The sequence below is a fragment of the Salvelinus alpinus genome, chromosome 2, assembly GCF_045679555.1.
Source record: "Salvelinus alpinus chromosome 2, SLU_Salpinus.1, whole genome shotgun sequence".
Taxonomy (NCBI): Eukaryota; Metazoa; Chordata; class Actinopteri; order Salmoniformes; family Salmonidae; genus Salvelinus; species Salvelinus alpinus.
This window is the reverse complement of record NC_092087.1, coordinates 24,254,930-24,272,127: the sequence shown is the minus strand read 5'-3', so window position 1 is coordinate 24,272,127 and position 17,198 is coordinate 24,254,930. Positions and strand designations below refer to the sequence as shown.

Here is a 17,198-nt window from a genome sequence, read left to right as displayed (position 1 = left end):
AATGGTTCAACCCAAATCGTTAGCTCTCTAAGGCTAATGATTTACTCTACGTTAGCTCTCGAACTCTTTAAGTACATCATATGAGCAGCAGGTATATTTTGTTGGGCAGGTCAAACCTGAGCTGGCTGATCCACTCAAAGTCATTGATGCTGGAGACGCCCTCCTCTACCAGCTTGGCTGCCACGTCCTTGGCATGGACCTCTATGACGATGAGGGCAGACAGAACGGCTCTCTGCATCTTAGACAGGCGGCCCCTCACCAGCTGCACCAGGTCTCCCAGCTACACCATAACAAAGGGGAGGACACTGTCAGTCACATATTCTCTTTCACATTCTTCACAATGATATCATAGCCCATTGAAGCCATACTGATGGTCCCAGTTGGTTCAGTAGGTAGATCATGGGGCTTGCAACACCAGGGTTGTGGGTTTGATTCCCGCAGAGAAAAACGTATGCACTCACTCTACTGTAAGTCCCTCTGGATAAGAGCGTCTACTAAATGACTAAAATGTCAAATGTTTTCCATGCACATCTGAACTTCAGCTACAAAATAGACAGGTTGATTGTTTAGCAACAACTGACTTGTGCGCAACTATGGGCCAAACAGATGAGGTTGGCTTAGATTGACAACATGTAAGCTATATTTCGTCTCCAATGTTTATTGAAAACATAAATACATTTGCACAATAAGCACTTGTTGTCTCTCAAATACATTGTTACAGTTGTTGGTTAGCTAGCTAGCACACTTTAGCAATATGTATTAACATGAAATCAGTCAAAACACTTAAAAACAAGACACTTACGATTCCCCATGTGGCAGTTTCTTGTCATTCTTGCTAACAATCTGGCCATTCAGAATCACAACAATACACACATAGTTTTCGTAACGTTGTCAACTAACCCATCTATAGCCAAGCTTTGGGAAAACTTAGGATACACACCTGTGTTTGTAGCTGGGGATAGAGTCGGTCAGTCAGGTCTCCCTGCTCCAGTGCATTTGACACCTCAGTGGTCCAAAAGGTCTGGCAGCCAGCGATCACCACCTGCCCAGGCCATGATAACACCCACTCTGTACGCGGTTGCTAAGGGGAAGGGACAGGAGGGCACACACACATCACAGTTGTCAGTGCGTTTCACAAAGCTTGGGCACCTTTTGTCAAATCCAAAAACCTTAGCCCAGTGTAACAGATGACAATACAGTAAGACAAAATCATGTTTGAACTGTGTAGTTTTCTGTCAACTGGTTGATATATTGGCAGTTGTGTGTATTCATGGCTGCCAAGGGAAGTCAGGCTTCGCCCGAAAACGGACCAAGAAAAAAACAATCATATCCATGGATATATACAAAGAAATGTAAATTGAAAAACGGTAAAACAAAATGAAGTGCTAGTTTGCAGTCTTTCCAGCTTCAGTTTGAAGTGATTGTGTTGTTAGATAGCTTTTCTGAACAACAGTGTCCTGACGAGTGAGCACATTTTCTATGCCAGGCGAAATCGCGCCTCATTAGCTCAATGTTCTGGCTGTAACATTATCCAAATAAATGTCACTAGAAAACAGCTTAAACAAATGCAAATGCAGCTACTTTGCTTTTATTCTGACTGCACTTTTTGACGTGACTGTAAGTTAGCCATAGTTGGCTAGATAGCAAGCAAGGGATAAGAACGTTGCTAGCTAGTATGGCAATGGAACATTTAGAAGGTATGACTGGGTCAAATCAAATCAAGTTTATTTTATATAGCCCTTCGTACATCAGCTAATATCTCGAAGTGCTGTACAGAAACCCAGCCTAAAACCCCAAACAGCAAGCAATACAGGTGTAGAAGCACGGTGGCTAGGAAAAACTCCCTAGAAAGGCCAAAACCTAGGAAGAAACCACGTCGCGTCCATAGATTCAGAACAAAAAGACTGAAAGACTGGGTCACGTCTAAGGCAACGGAACTGATACAACGAACGACCAGACAGCATGGGTAGCAACCCTAGAAAGCCTAACAAAGCCTAACCCATGCCAATATATCCTCTAAACATCGCCTTTTCGGCCATTATCACTTAAGTATCTGATGCTGTCTGGCCTAAAACTGTATGATATCATTGCCACCCACAGCATTGAATTCAATAGCAAGGGAAGCCAACAAGCATTTGGTCTCCCTTGATAAAAACATTCTAAAATAATAGCCAATGAGCTAAACTCAGTGAGCTCAACTGTGGTTGGTCCTGGCGAACCAAAAAAAAGTGTCAAGGGAAGTCAGTTCGGAATTATCTTCACACCAATCACATCACATCAAAAGCATAATGTAATTGACAGAAAAAAATTGAATTGTTGCATCTCGTGTCGTTGTCTTCCGATGGCTGGCTAGCTAGCTAGTTAAAATCGTCCCTTTCCTAAATTAGACATGGATGGAGATAAGGATTTGGACTTTTACTTAATTCTCCGTACTGGCCAACGATTACAACGGTGAATCTGATCCAACTATAAATGAATACCTTGTGCCCCTGGCCTGAGAGGATGGGAGTTCAATATGTAGAAGACTAATATTAACTAGCTGGCTCATTGTTGCCCATTAAAGGAAGTTAGGTTAGCGAGCAAGCATTTTAGCCAGGTAGCCTAGGACAACAAAAACTAAAAGCGTTTACTGTATGACAGTCATAGACCATTTGGGCAACATGAAAGACAGGAGAATTGGCATTTCTCTACAAGTACGGCGAGTCTACATGTTTTTCTACTTGCACACACACACGAACATAAATCAATACCATGGACAGCCACACATATTTAGCTTACGTTGATTGGTCTAAATTGTTTTTGGTATCTTTAAGTTGTCACTGTATTAGAACAAGCATAGGTGATTTGATGATATTGAAATGTTGAAGTTAAAATGGTGCTTGAATAGAGGAGGCATCTCCTGTTTTCTTTGTGACTTGCGGTAACTCTGTGGCTCTAAATCAGTGACTAGTTCGAAAATGTCCGAAACATTAACTTGCTTGCCCATGATGTAGGTCATGTAACTGTTACATTCAAATATCCTTTGTGGACTTCACCAGACAGATGTTGCTCTCCGGTTTTGTGATGAAACAACCATGTGGTTGAATTTATTCTGCCACTGTGTGACTGTTGTCTTCTTATTGTCTGGGCCTTAGGCCTATATATCACAGTGGCATATGAACTAACAGGTTATAGAGCAAACAACGCAATTATAACAACACATAGATTGTAATATGGCTTTTTCCCCCCTGGCTTGGCTTCCCCAGAAATTTTACCCATGCACTGCTACTGTAGATTTGGTAAGGGGCTGACCTGTGGGTAGACCTTCAGCGAGCGTTCAATGTTGTCCCTCAGACAGGCCTTCATAGACTTCTCCACCTCCCTCAGCCAGTCCTCCACATTCCCAGAGGGCCACACTGGCAGGCAGAGCTTGACCTCCTCCCCCTCCCCAGAGTACATATGAGTGATCTGCAGGTCTGACTGGAACTTAAGCTGTGGGACACAGAGAAGGAGAAGAGATAGAAAGAGATACAACTCGAGAAAAGGAATATTTGAAAAGGGGCGCAGGGGGATAGAGAGAGACAGACTAACCCGTGCAATGTTCTCGAAGCATTTGCGCAGATGAGGCTGTACTGCTGTGGGATCCTTGGTCTGGGAGAGAATCTCCAGGAGCTCGTCGTCAGACAGGAAATAGAACCTGCAAAGGCAAAAGTTCTCTATGTTGCCATTTCTGAGAAAGATCAATTCAAAGCTGTTTCTAATGGTATTAATCAACAACTATCGAATTCATCTGTAATACTGAATCTAAATAAACAGTCACATTGGTTAGAGCTGAAACACAGTCAATAGTGACAGCATACCTGGGGAAGGAGCCACGCTTGGTCTCTAGGTAGTCGCTCAGACCCTTCTGCACCAGCTCCAACAGCTTATTACAATCCCTCAGACTGTCCAACAGACGGGGGTCCGGGCACAGGTCAATCACCTAGACACACACATGCACGTACGCACACACACAATACACATTTCGTTTACACTCAGTATTAACACTGTACCTTATTGAAGTAAATCTAAGCATGATGTGGGTTGTTGTTGTATTGTGTTGGGATTACAGTATCTCACCTGTTTGTTGTCGTAGGCGCTCTTCATCACTTTCCTCCAGGTGCGCTCCATGGTCTGGTACCTCTTTCCCTCTACAGGCAACTGGCGGTTGATGTCGTCAGAGCTGAAGATAGGCTCCAGGTAAAGCCAGGAGCGCTGGCAGGTCAGCCACTCTTCCAGCACATCCTGCAAGCACCAGCAGAGGGCAGTCACACAACATTAATGAGGCTTTGAAACATCTCATGAAGAATGAACAACATCTACTACAGGGATTTTAAATGGGCCAAATGGGCCAATGGGCCAATCAGCCTTTTAAGGCTCTCCATTCACCTAGTAGGACACTTTCAATGTTACTTTAGCCTCCTTCTCCTTACAATGACACCCAGTCAAACTTATGTATCTTTCTGCTGTACCTGAGTCATCCTGAGCTTGCTCTCCCACGTGCTGATGCGTTCCTCAAATGGTTTCTTGTAGGGGGAGAAAGACATGCTCTGGGTCATGACTATGTGGTCATCCAGCAGCTGTGACGCCTCGTCTGGGCTCTTCAGGATGTAAGTGCCCGTCTCCTTGTAGGGCAACACCTCGAAGGCCACCGTCGACCACTCTTGCTCCATCTTATCCAGAGCCTGAATGGGGAGAGGGAGGACAGGGACACATTCAGTTCAGTCCAAAATTAGGATATTAGATAACTGTGTCCGTCAGCGCTATTGGCTAAAACAGATATTAGCCACTTTATTATTGCCTGCAGTTATCCAGTACCTGTTCGATGGCGTACTCCTTCCCTGCCACCTCGGCCACCCGTGCTATCTCATCCACATGGTCCTGCAGGCCTAGCTCCAGGCAACGGGAGAAAGTGAGGTTGGCCTTGGGCTTGACATTCATGTGGATGCGGTCTGACAGCAGCTGCCAGTGTCTGCCCCTCATCCCAGGATTCCTCAGGCCCTGGATCAGAGGGATGTAGGGACGGAAGTCATCTATCTTCCCCCGGATGTCAGAAGCCACCTCCTGACACGCTGGTGTGTGTGTGTAGGTAGGTAGGGAGGGAGAGAGAGAAGGAAAGAGGTAGAGAGACAGATCTTTTTCCCCTTGCCACTCATTGATTCTTGCTTTTGGGAGGTTAAGGCCATGGTTATGTTAAGGACTTTGTATACAAATCAGATTTGATTACTTGATAAAGCATCACTCACCGGCAGTGGTGTAAAGTACTTAAGTCATTTTGGGGGGTATCTGTACTTTACTTTACTATTATATTTTTGGCAACTTTTACTTTTACTTCACTACATTCCTAAAGAAAGTAATGTGCTTTTTTTTTTACTCCATACATTTTCCCTGACACCCAAAAGTGCTTGTTACATTTTGACAGGAAAATGGTCCAATTCACACACTTATCAAGAGATCATCCCTGGTCTTCCCTACTGCCTCTGATCTGGCAGACTCACTAAACACAAATGCTTTGTTTATAAATTATGTCCAAGTGTTGGAGTGTGCCCCTGGCTATCCGTCAATAAAAAATAAAAAATGGTGCCGTCTGGTTTGCTTAATATAAGGAACTTGAAATGATTTATACTTATACTTTTGATACTTAAGTATATTTAAAACCAAATACGTTTAGACTTTTACTCAAGTAGTATTTTACTGGGTGACTTTCACTTGATTCATTTTCGATTAAGGTATCTTTACTTTTACTCAAGTATGACAATTGAGTACTTTTTCCACCACTGCTCACCGGGGATGTCCTTGAACATTTTGACACACTTGTGCATGGTCTTGAAGGCGTCTGTGACGTTGCGCTCCAGCTGCTCGGGGTCAATGATGGAAAGGGGGTCATTGTGCCAGCTCTCGTGCCACCGCAGCCAGTCTGACGTGGTGGTCCACAGGTCTCTGAACGGCTGGAAGTCCCTGATCAGCTTCTGCAGACGGTCGTACTGCAACACAGACACAGCCGCCAGTCAGTACAAGTCAGTCTTTGTTTTTACATGTTGGTTGATTGCTCAACAAAAGCATAGTCTATATCAAGGAGAAGCCATTGGGGAGGCAGATCGAGTCAGTAACGCCACACTCACGTTGGTGACAGGGATGCCAAACAGACGGTCCCGGTTGTTGTATGTCTGGGCCATGGTCTGGGACTCCTTCAGCTGCTTGCCCACGCGTCGTACCTCGTTGGCCACCTCGTGGGCTCGGCTGATGTCCGTGTACCCAGAAAAGCCAGCCACCACCATCTGCAACAACATATACAGAGGCAGGCAACAGAAAAGGGTAATTTTTTTCAAAGGCTGGGGATTTGAAAGCATGGCTCACCTGTAGAGAGTCCAGGCGCTCCTGGAAGTTGTTCTGGTCAGCCTGCTGGATCTTGTTGAAGCGTTCTTCATCCTCAACATGCTGGGACGACACCGTCTCCATCTGGGTCACAATCTTATGTGGCCACCCAATGGCTGTCCACCTGCACAGCAAAAGGGACAGACACTCACGCTCTCACTTTCAGCATTCACTCAAACCTATTTACTTCCTACACTCCTAGTTTGACCTCTCGTTCTCACTCCAATACAAAATCAGTATGTCAATCTTTCAACGTGTTGTAACAGCCAGCCTTACTTTCCATTGAAGTCCTCATTTGACAGGGTGTAGAAGAACTCATCGATCAACTCGTAGTCTGACATGGCTTTGAATAGGAGCTCCTGAGGAAAGTGACACACAAAATGAGAACTCTCTAATCAAGAGGATGATCTTTACAGTACCAAAAATGATGTATTATATTCTCTGCAAGTCTGTATCATTTATTCTCTGTACCTCATGGGCCTTGAGCTGATCTGAGATCTGCTTCATCCATTCACGTTGGTCGGACAGCTCCTCAATGCTGTTCGGCTTCTCATGCAGCTTCCTGCTGACAGCCTTACACTCTTCACATGCCTGGAAACAAACAAAACACACAGTACAGACTGGTATGAGCCAAATACTAACAAACATATCTGCACTTAACGTCACATGCAATGCCTACTAAACAACGTTGACCATTGTACATCCTCAAGTATGATATTCCTGTACTTTGCTACACAAATCTATTGAAAAGACTTGAGACTTACGTCCTCCACTTGCTTGCGGAGTTTGAGGGCAAGCCGGTCGAGCACGGCGTTAGCCAGGGCTCTGCGTTTCTTGGACAGGCTCTGGCGGACACTCTCCACGCTGACGGTGAAGGGGCCGATGACGATGGAGGATGGGAAGGAGTGGTCTAGACGCTCCTTCTCCTTTAGGTGCTGTACCACCTCCCTCTTCACCTCCTGGGGAGTCTGCTCCTCCTGGCTGTGGGCCCTGGGACACATACACACAAAGACTTAGTTACAGACATAGTCACAAGTGCTACAACTACAAGTTCTACTGAGACAGGTCTTACTTAAGGAAGGTCTCTATGTCTGAGTTGTGCAGCTCTAGGTATCTCTCATACTCGCGGGCGTAGGCCCGGAGTGGGATGGCAGCCTGTCGCAGGGCGGCACGGACCCTCTCCCTCAGCTCTGCCACCGCAGGCTCCCACAGACCCACTGACTCCAACAGAGGAGTGCCACTGATGAACATCTTCTGCATCACAAACTGAGAGACACAGAAAGCCATCATCATATATGGCAGAAGTGTGAAACAAATAAATTCTAACTTCATTACTGTAATTTAAATAAATTGTCAAAATGATGGAATGCATGGTGTCTTGTCTTGCCTTATCCAGCTGAGGTACATTGTGGGTGGAAAGGATCCCCTTATCAAACAGGGTAATGATGGAAGTCTCAAAATTCTCCAGAGGAGTGCTGTAGTGGACCCCAGTCACATCCAGAACCAGATCTACCAAGAACAGCGGGTTCTTCTTCGGCCTGTGGAGATACATAGGAGTGCATAACTAAAATGCTGACCACACCGCTCGCGTTGCGTGCGCAAGCATTGCAAAATAAATGTACACAGACATGTTGTTCAATCATTTAATCTAATCTGCTCGCGCTCGTCAACGAGCGTCTGCGTAGCCAGGCGGTAAAATAGAACTTGGCTAAATGTCCATGAATGTTTCATGTGTTTCGACCTGTCCCCAAATTAATATAATAATAAATATCAGAGTTCGTTTTGATATTTCAACCTGCGTGTCTGGAGCGCGTTTGGTGTGGATGCCCATAGCCACAGTAGCTGCCATGTGAACCAAACAAACAGACTTTCTAGTTTAGCTAACCAAACCATCAGTCCTAGCTTGCTACTATGGAAATCGAATTCAACAATGCCAATGTTTTCAATTAGAATTTTGGTTTCAAAAGCAGCTCAAACAAAACACGTAAGAATGAACTATAGCCATTGAATTCTACTGTGCTCATATAATGTACGTTATAGGAAAATAATGCACACTCTAGAAAGCCCTTCAAGCCAATCAGAAACAAGTATTCAATGCCATGGCAAAATTTACCAATAAGGCACGAGGGGTGTGGTATCTGGCCAATATACCACGGCTAAGAGTTGTTCTTAGTCACGACGCATCATGGAGTGCCTGGACACAGCACTTAGCCATAGTATATTGGCCATATTCCACAAACCCCCGAGGTGCCTTATTGCTATTATAAACTGGTTACCAACGTTATTAGAGCAGTAAAAATAAATGTTTTGTCATACCCATGGTATACGGTCTGATATACCACGGCTGTCAGCCAATCAACATTCAGGTCTCAAACCACCCAGTTTACAATTTAAAATAATCTTATTTTATATATTTTACATTTGATAAGGTCACAGAGAGGGCCAAAGCTAATTACAGACACCTGTGATAATCTGAAGTACCCAGAGGTGAAAGAAATGCACACCTATTTAGGCGAGGTGCTGGCTAGCGGAGTGGAACACACCTGTGTCTGTCTTTTGATACTATATAAATGAGTCACCCAACAGTGTTTGTCATTATACCCTGATGAAGAGAGCTTGTCTGTCGAAACGTTGGACATAAAATATTTTTGTATCTGAGCTCCTAGAGTGTGCGGCTCTCCTTTATTAAAAAAAATCTGAAGTACCCAAAAAGGCCACAAGATATCATGTGATAAAAACTAAACTCAGCAAAAAAAGAAACGTCCCTTTTTCAGGACCCTGTCTTTCAAAGATAATTCGTAAAAATCCAAATAACTAGAAAGGGCTTTCACAGATCTTCATTGCAAAGGGTTTAAATACTGTTTCCCATGCTTGTTCAATGAACCATAAACAATTAATGAACATGCACCTGTGGAACGGTCGTTAAGACACTAACAGCTTACAGACGGTAGGCAATTAAGGTCACAGTTATGAAAACTTAGAACACTAAAGAGGCCTTTCTACTGACACTGAAAAACACAAAAAGAAAGATGTCCAGGGTCCCTGCTCATCTGCGTGAACGGGACTTAGGCATGCTGCAAGGAGGCATGAGGAATGCAGATGTGGCCAGGACAATAAATTGCAATGTCCGTACTGTGAGACGGCTAAGACAGCGCTACAGGGAGACAGGACGGACAGCTGATCGTCCTTGCAGTGGCAGACCACGTGTAACAACACCTGCACAGGACCGGTACATCCGAACATCACACCTGCAGGACAGGTACAGGATGGCAACAACAACTGCCTGAGTTACACCAGGAACCAGGAATCCCTCCATCAGTGCTCAGACTGTCCGCAATAGGCTGAGAGAGGCTGGACTGAGAGCTTGTAGGCCTGTTGTAAGGCAGGTCCTCACCAGACATCAACGGCAACAACGTCACCCATGGGCACAAACCCACCGTCACTGGACCAGACAGGACTGGCAAAAAGTGCTCTTCATTGACGAGTCGTGGTTTTGTCTCACCAAGGGTGATGGTCGGATTCGTATTTATCGTCGAAGGAATGAGTGTTGCACCGAGGCCTGTACTTTGGAGCGGGATCGATTTGGAGGTGGAGGGTCATGGTCTGGGGCGGTCTGTCACAGCATCATCAGAATGAGCTTGTTGTCATTGCAGGCAATCTCAACGCTGTGCGTTACAGGGAAGACATCCTCCTACCTCATGTGGTACCCTTCCTGCGGGCTTATCCTGACATGACCCTCCAGCATGACAATGCCACCAGCCATACTGCTCGTTCTGTGCTTGATTTCCTGCAAGACAGGAATGTCAGTGTTCTGCCATGGCCAGCGAAGAGCCCGGATCTCAATCCCATTGAGCACGTCTGGGACCTGTTGGATCGGAGGGTGAGGGCTAGGGCTATTCCCCCCCAGAAATGTCCGGGAACTTTTTTTAAAACATGCATTTATTTTTATTTCACCTTTATTTAACCAGGTAGGCCAGTTGATAACAAGTTCTCATTTACAACTGCGACCTGGCCAAGATGAAGCAAAACAGTGCGACACAAACAACCCAGAGTTACACATGGAATAAACAAACGTACAGTCAATAACACAATAGAAACGTCTATATACAGTGTGTGCAAATGTAGTAAGATTAGGGAGATATAAGGAGATGAGGAGATGCACTGCAGTACTTAATGCAGCTGGTGGCCACACCAGATACTGACTGTTACTTTTGATTTTGACCCCCCCTTTGTTTAGGGACACATTATTCCATTTATGTTAGTCACATGTCTGTGGAACTTGTTCAGTTTATGTCTCAGTTGATGAATCATGTTATGTTTATACAAATATTTACACATGTTAAGTTTGATGAAAATAAACGCAGTTGACATTGAAAGGAAGTTTATTTTTTTGCTGAGTTTATAAAAAAACTTGAAAGTTACCAGAATCGGGTAGTTTACTTGTAAACTTCTAAAGTTACCAGTAATATACCCTCACTCTGCAACCCTATGAGGGAGACAAATAAATAGAGAGTAGTTAGAAAGAAAGAGAGAGCAATAGAGACAGAGTGGTGATGTGATCTCACTTGTAGGGGCTGTTGATGAGGTTGGAGCCCCAGGTCAGGTCCTGTGGGCAGTGGAGAACACTGTGGCAGGCATCCAGCAGCAGCTGAGCCAGGCTGACCAGGGAGTCCTGCACCAGGAAGCGCAGTGAGTCCTGCAGGCTGTAGCGCACCAGAGCCATGAGGCTGCACAGCTTGGACATCCTGTACACCTCCCAGCGGGACTCCGTCAGACTAAACCAGCCAGGGCCCACGTCTCTCAGGCTGGTGTGGATGCCCTTACACAGGGTGGTCACCCATGAGTCCCGCAGGAACAGCTGCACCTAAGGGGCCACGAGGGACCAGGGATGGGTTAGCTTTTGATGTGTATGGCTTTCAATGTATGGCAGTGTATGGCTGCTAGTAACTGTCTTGAATTTCACAACAACTAGAATTCTTCAAAGATATTCTTCAGAGAGCAGGACTGATGCCAGCAGAGTATCATAATGTTTCTAGGGCTGTGTGTTACAATACCTGTGCATGTGTCTGAGACTGGGTGAGCTCAAACTCCTCTAGACGCAACGACTTGGTGAAGGTGACATGGAACAGACTCATAGCAGCCACCCTGTTGCACTCGCCCCGCACTTTGGACAAGGCAGAGATCACCTCCGGCTTGGTGAGCAGGGAGTTGAAGGCAAACGCAGCACGGTTCTTCTCAAAGGGGTATGTAGGGACAGACACAAAGCCTGTGGACATGTCAGGTGTACAATGTTTAAGAGGTGTCATTACAGGTGTCATCGACTGCTCATCTCGTAAACCCATTTCTGTCAGGGTTCACAAAGAGACCCTGGCCCCCTGAACCCAATCTTATATCTTACTAGTAGAGGGATGGGCTTTTTTTACCGCCTTTTCCTCCCCAATTTCACTTCTTAACACTTTAACACTTAACCTGGAAGCCAGCTGCACTAATGTGTTGGAGGAAACACCGTTCAACTGATGACTGAAGTCTGTCTACAGGCGCCCGGCCCGTCACAAGTAGTCGCCAGAGCGCGATGAGCCAAGTAAAGCCCATCCCCGGCAAAACTCTCCCCTAACCTTGACAATGCTGGGCCAATTGTGCGCCGCCCTATGGGACTCCCGTTCACGGCCGGTTGTGACACAGCCTGGGATCGAACCCGGGTCTGTAGTGACGCCTCAAGCAGTGCGATGCAGTGCCTTAGACCGCTGTGCCACTCGGGAGGCCGGGGATGGTCATTTTAAATGTTTCACTATCCAATAATATCATGATTTTTTTTCAGATACCCCCCTGCCTGCAGTTCTCCGGTAGTTATTGGAAACAGTGGGTTGAGCCAGTGGGTTGAGCCACCCAAAAAGTACCGATTGGATGATTCCATCCGCAACATTTCAAGCTAGCTGCGGTGTGAGTTTACGGAACGTTCTTAACGCCGTTACATCAGAGCTGCAGGTAGCCTAGCAGTTAAGAGCATTAGCCAACTAGGTGAAAAATCTGCTAAATGACTAAAATGTTAAATGTACATCAGGTCTTGTGGAACCTCCTGTGTGCGCATGCAATTGCTATTTGAAGAGGAGAAAATAGCATATCGTTGTCAGGGCTGACTGGAGGGCTAAATGCGCTAGCTCATGGCACCGTCATAAAAACTTCATTCAAAAGTTTGTTGTTTTATTAAATAAAGGAAATTCAAATGTCATGGTATATCCCTGTATGTATCAATGTCACAAAGATAATTTAATTTAGACAAAGCTTTTTCATTGTTATAATCCCACATGAAAAAATACTATAGTATTCTCTGTAATGTTTTTGCGGACTTTACTGTAGTATTCACTGTAGTATTGCAGACATGGCTTTAGTATACTGTAGTATTCACCATTTACTATTGTATAAATACTGAAAAAAACGGTAGTATATACTATAGTAATTACTTTAGTGTTTTTGCGGACTGTAGTATACTGTAGTATTTACTGTAGTGTTTTTGCAGACCTTACTGTAGTATTTACTATCGTGTTTTTGTTATATTATCTTTGACATAGCAGTGGGGGCTTCCTTGAGGAAACCTATTGGACAAAATACTCAAAGAGCACATTTTCCATAACCTATACGTAAGTAGGACTGAGGTCTGAATGGATAGTTCAGAGCTTCTGCTCGTATCTATAACCTGTAGGGAACAAAATATATGGTCTATACTTGTCATGTAGGTTTCTCACTTATGGGTGGCACAAATTGGGATATGGGAGAGGAGAATGGGAATGGGCAGGGTATATACAAATTAAATACTGTAGCACATGCTATAGTAATTACTGTAGTGTTTTTGCGGACTGTAGAGTTTTTGAGGTCATTACTGTAGTATTTACTGTCGTGTTTTTGCGGTCTGTTGTATACTGTACTATTTATTATAGTATTCTAGTATATTACAAAACGATATATAGTAAATACTACACGATCGAGGGATACAACAGTGTGTAGAATAATATTCTACAATATACTAGTTTACTACATAATTATATAGTAAGTACTGTACTATTCTATAGTAAACTGTAGTATAACACTCACACAAGTAATCGAACACTAACGTCCACCCCGTTTGGATATTCGAATAAACATGCCCATCCTTAGGTCTTACATCTCAAAAAAAAACTCCAGTGAACTCACCATTCTGGGGCACACGTTCTGGCTCTCTCTGGGGCAGGGTGATGTGGGAGAAATCCTCAGGGTTGGTGAGCACTACCCTATCAAAGCTGATCCGGTTCATGGTGCGGTTATACTCCAGATTGATCTCCTTCTCCAGACGTACAATACACTCCTGCAGCCTGCCACCACAACACATTACACAGAAATGCATCCTAAAGGTAATGCTCCATTTACTGTACAGTGTTATGCACAATTCAGTCTCCTGACATTCATATCCTGCTCTTATTCAATAAACACAGCCTGATGGTCAGTCTGCTTTAGAAAAAAGATAGCTAAACAGTCTCTACCATGAATGAAAGGCTAACTGTAAAATATGAGTATTAGATTAGAAAATGAGGGATGTCTCTCACAGTTTGAGTCGAAGGCCAGGTGTAGAGAGGGCATGCTCTTTGACACGGGCAAGACTTTGTGCATTGAGAGACGAGGTGCCACTCCACACTGGCATACAGTCTACAGACAGGTGGTAGAGCAGCAGGGCCTCTGTGTTCTCTCTGCAGCGCTGGGCAAACTGCACCCGCTGGGAAAACAGATGAGGGTCCTCTGCACTGAACAGCAGCCTGATCCTGGAAATCCAGTACTGAGTGGCTGACAGCAGAAACACACCTACTAAAGTCAAGGAGATGGGACAGAGAATGAGACTTTGTGTATGCTGTATAAAGGTCAAGAAAATACTGCATTGATACACTAGAAGTGGTAATAAACTATTACTTGTTCTCTGTCCTTCGGTTAGGACTGGTTTTCCATTGGCATCCCTCACTCTGCCATTCTTGTCGGCCTTCTGGACCAGATAAAGCCCTTTCTCCTGGTTGTAGTCAAGAACCCCAACAAACTGCCAGCTGTACTCCAGGTTGGGGCTTTTGGGGTCCTCTACAGAACCAGAGAAGAAAAGAGAGAGGAAACTGTCTAACTATTTTCTGTTCTCATGATGCAGAATGATGATATGGTACACTGTTCACTACAACAGACAGAACTTGTAGGATACAATCATTTCTATTTGGGACATCCCTATGTAAACAGCTAATTCAAATTAAGAGCTATTATCAAAGCACCAACCTGGTGGTATCTTGTCAGTGGTGGGCAGCAGAGCTTTGGCAGGTATGGGTTTGTGATCAGTTGATCCATTTTCATAGCCAAGGGCAAGCCAGTCTTGAGGAGTGCGACAGTCAAACTCCTCATTGTCAAACACCTAGGGGAGAAAACCAAGAAAGACGAGTGAGTCAAACAAGGACCACAATGTGATAGTGTTTTATTAACGAAAAATGTATGTTTTAACTATGAAGATGTTTGAGGAGCTCACCTCCAGAGGTAGGTAGTTTGAGACAGGTGGGAGTGGATTCTCTGGTGTGGTCACATGTTCTTCAATGCTATGGTGTCGAGGCATCAGGAGGTTGGAGTCTATGCCTTGCTCTGTCAGGAGCTGTGCAATATCCAGCTTCAGGTACTCCCGTCTGCGCCTGAGAAGAGACACAACACATGTCAGAGCATTCACTTCCCCATACTGTGTGCGTGTGTATTTAGCTGTGACCCTCACAGATGCACACACCTCTCTATCTCTATCTTGCGGGGGTGCTGTCCAGGCAGGCTGTGGTAGGGCAGCTGGACTTTGGCTGTGTAACCTCCAGTGGAGAAGTCCGTGTGCTGCTGGTGCTGGGTGGTGGGTCCATGCTTGTCCCTCTCAACCAGACTGTGCAGGTCAGACGGAGTCCGGAATGTGGTTACTGAGGAACAGAATACATATGGGCCCAAATAAATCAATTGTTATTTACAGAATATACCAATACATATTTACACATACACAAATGTAAAGTAGCTGATGTATTTTAGTGTGATTTTTATCATCCAACAGGCCCTGGCTAAAAGTCTCACCTTTAGGAGTATTGGACTCATAGCCCGCTTGACACAGTAAGCTCTGTTGGGTTTCTGGCCCATCTGTACAGGACTGATACATGAATAGGCAGTTAGTGTAAGCTCATAACTTCATAAAATATTTCTTAGAACAAACATATCACAGGGTAGTGTTTTTAGCTGCCCTCTGACTACAGTTGAATGTGTAGGCTAATTATTACCTGTAGGTGGGGTTTTGCTGCTGTAGTGATGAGCTCGGAGTAGTACCCTTTCTGTTCAATCACAGGGTACTTTCTGACAGGGAGGAGTTTGCTCCTGTGACTTTGCAGTGGGGGTAACTTGTGTTCTGCAGGTTTGCTAGGGGTGTGTGGCACAAATACACCAACCCCATGGGGATGGTTTTGGGGAACATGCTTTGCTTCCATCTTCAGACACACATCTGTAGATGTCTGCCTCAAGAAATAAGCGTTAGTAAGCATTCCAGCACGCGCTTCTTTGTAGCTACCAGTATTTATTATTTTCAATGCGCAACCCATTCTTTTATCATGACAGATAGACCTGGACAATCGCAAATGCCTAATTTGCTATTACATAACTAGCTAGATAACTTAGACATTATGCTAATTTAGGACAAAAGCACTTGAAATGGATGCATTTCATTGAAATAAGCGTTAGTAAGCATTCCAGCACGCGCTTCTTTGTAGCTACAAGTATTTATTATTTTCAATGCGCAACCCATTCTTTCATCATGACAGATAGACCTGGACAATCGCAAATGCCTAATTTGCTATTACATAACTAGCTAGAGAACTTAGACATTCTGTTAATTTAGGACAAAAGCACTTGAAATGAATGCATTTCATGGACTAGCATCTAAATTGACGTTGGCTGATGACCTTGCTGGCTGGCTAGCTAGCTAGCTAACGTTAGTTAGAAAACACAGAACGTAGACTACATGATGGAGTAAATAATATCGTTAGAAACTTTATAACAGGCTGTATATATTAAAGAACATTAAACCTTAAATAGCCCTCGGAGATGCTATGAGTTTTAATAGACAAAACTTGCCACTTGTTAACTTCAAATTCACCTTCAACTTCCTTCACTCTTTGCTGAAATCTCGGTTTCCAAGTGCGCCTAGTTGAGGACGCGGCAACGGTTGTCAGGGAGGTCTATCAAACAGCTGGGGGTTAGAGCGGTCGTTTGACTTCTTCTAATGTCTCTTAAAGGGAAAGTAATCCAAAAGTAACAAAGTAATTAGTAGGCCAACTACAGGGCTCTAGACAGACCATACTATGTTAGCATTGGCTGTTTAGGGCTAATAAATATATGTATATATAAAGTTTAGCAAATTAAGTGGAAAAGGCTAATAAAGGGACTACCATTATATTATAAGATTTGGTGGGTGGTGCTATCTGTTCTGTAGCAAATCAATATCAAAATCTACTACATTTTTCCAAAACTGCAATAGTTGTAGAAAATACATTCCAATCTGAGTGTTGGGCTACTAAAACTTTTAATTCGAAGGTAGGTCTCTCTTCCTAACGTGTTAACTCCTAAAAGCCCAAATCGATAATGCTGATAATGAAGGTAATGATAATGATAGTAATGATAATGATGGTAATGATGATTAGCTAGAACATTGGAATGGACATGTTCATGTAATCAAATGAGCAATTCCTTCCTGTCCCACCCTGAATGTGTCTGGTGGGGGAGAAACCCTTCTGACCTGT

At 44.3% G+C, this 17,198-nt stretch overlaps 1 protein-coding gene across 1 annotated transcript in view; it reads right to left on the bottom strand.

Annotated features, from left to right (window-relative positions):
- dnah1 (dynein, axonemal, heavy chain 1) overlaps positions 1-15,910 on the bottom strand; it is a 56,865-nt gene extending 40,955 nt beyond the window's left edge. Inside the window, exons 1-26 of the mRNA XM_071344527.1 lie at positions 15,687-15,910; positions 15,487-15,559; positions 15,164-15,338; positions 14,918-15,074; positions 14,674-14,806; positions 14,329-14,487; positions 13,971-14,226; positions 13,582-13,739; positions 11,448-11,659; positions 10,959-11,257; positions 7,781-7,931; positions 7,466-7,659; positions 7,158-7,383; positions 6,865-6,984; positions 6,670-6,752; positions 6,376-6,517; positions 6,141-6,296; positions 5,804-6,002; positions 4,837-5,090; positions 4,491-4,703; positions 4,099-4,263; positions 3,840-3,961; positions 3,571-3,676; positions 3,292-3,471; positions 941-1,081; positions 117-280 (exon numbers count right to left, since the gene is read on the bottom strand). Of these exons, the coding sequence (XP_071200628.1) occupies positions 117-280; positions 941-1,081; positions 3,292-3,471; positions 3,571-3,676; positions 3,840-3,961; positions 4,099-4,263; positions 4,491-4,703; positions 4,837-5,090; positions 5,804-6,002; positions 6,141-6,296; positions 6,376-6,517; positions 6,670-6,752; positions 6,865-6,984; positions 7,158-7,383; positions 7,466-7,659; positions 7,781-7,931; positions 10,959-11,257; positions 11,448-11,659; positions 13,582-13,739; positions 13,971-14,226; positions 14,329-14,487; positions 14,674-14,806; positions 14,918-15,074; positions 15,164-15,338; positions 15,487-15,559; positions 15,687-15,890 (4,442 nt within the window). The 5' untranslated portion in view covers positions 15,891-15,910. The remainder of the gene's footprint in view (positions 1-116; positions 281-940; positions 1,082-3,291; positions 3,472-3,570; positions 3,677-3,839; positions 3,962-4,098; positions 4,264-4,490; positions 4,704-4,836; positions 5,091-5,803; positions 6,003-6,140; positions 6,297-6,375; positions 6,518-6,669; positions 6,753-6,864; positions 6,985-7,157; positions 7,384-7,465; positions 7,660-7,780; positions 7,932-10,958; positions 11,258-11,447; positions 11,660-13,581; positions 13,740-13,970; positions 14,227-14,328; positions 14,488-14,673; positions 14,807-14,917; positions 15,075-15,163; positions 15,339-15,486; positions 15,560-15,686) is intronic.
- Positions 15,911-17,198: the final 1,288 nt, after the last annotated feature.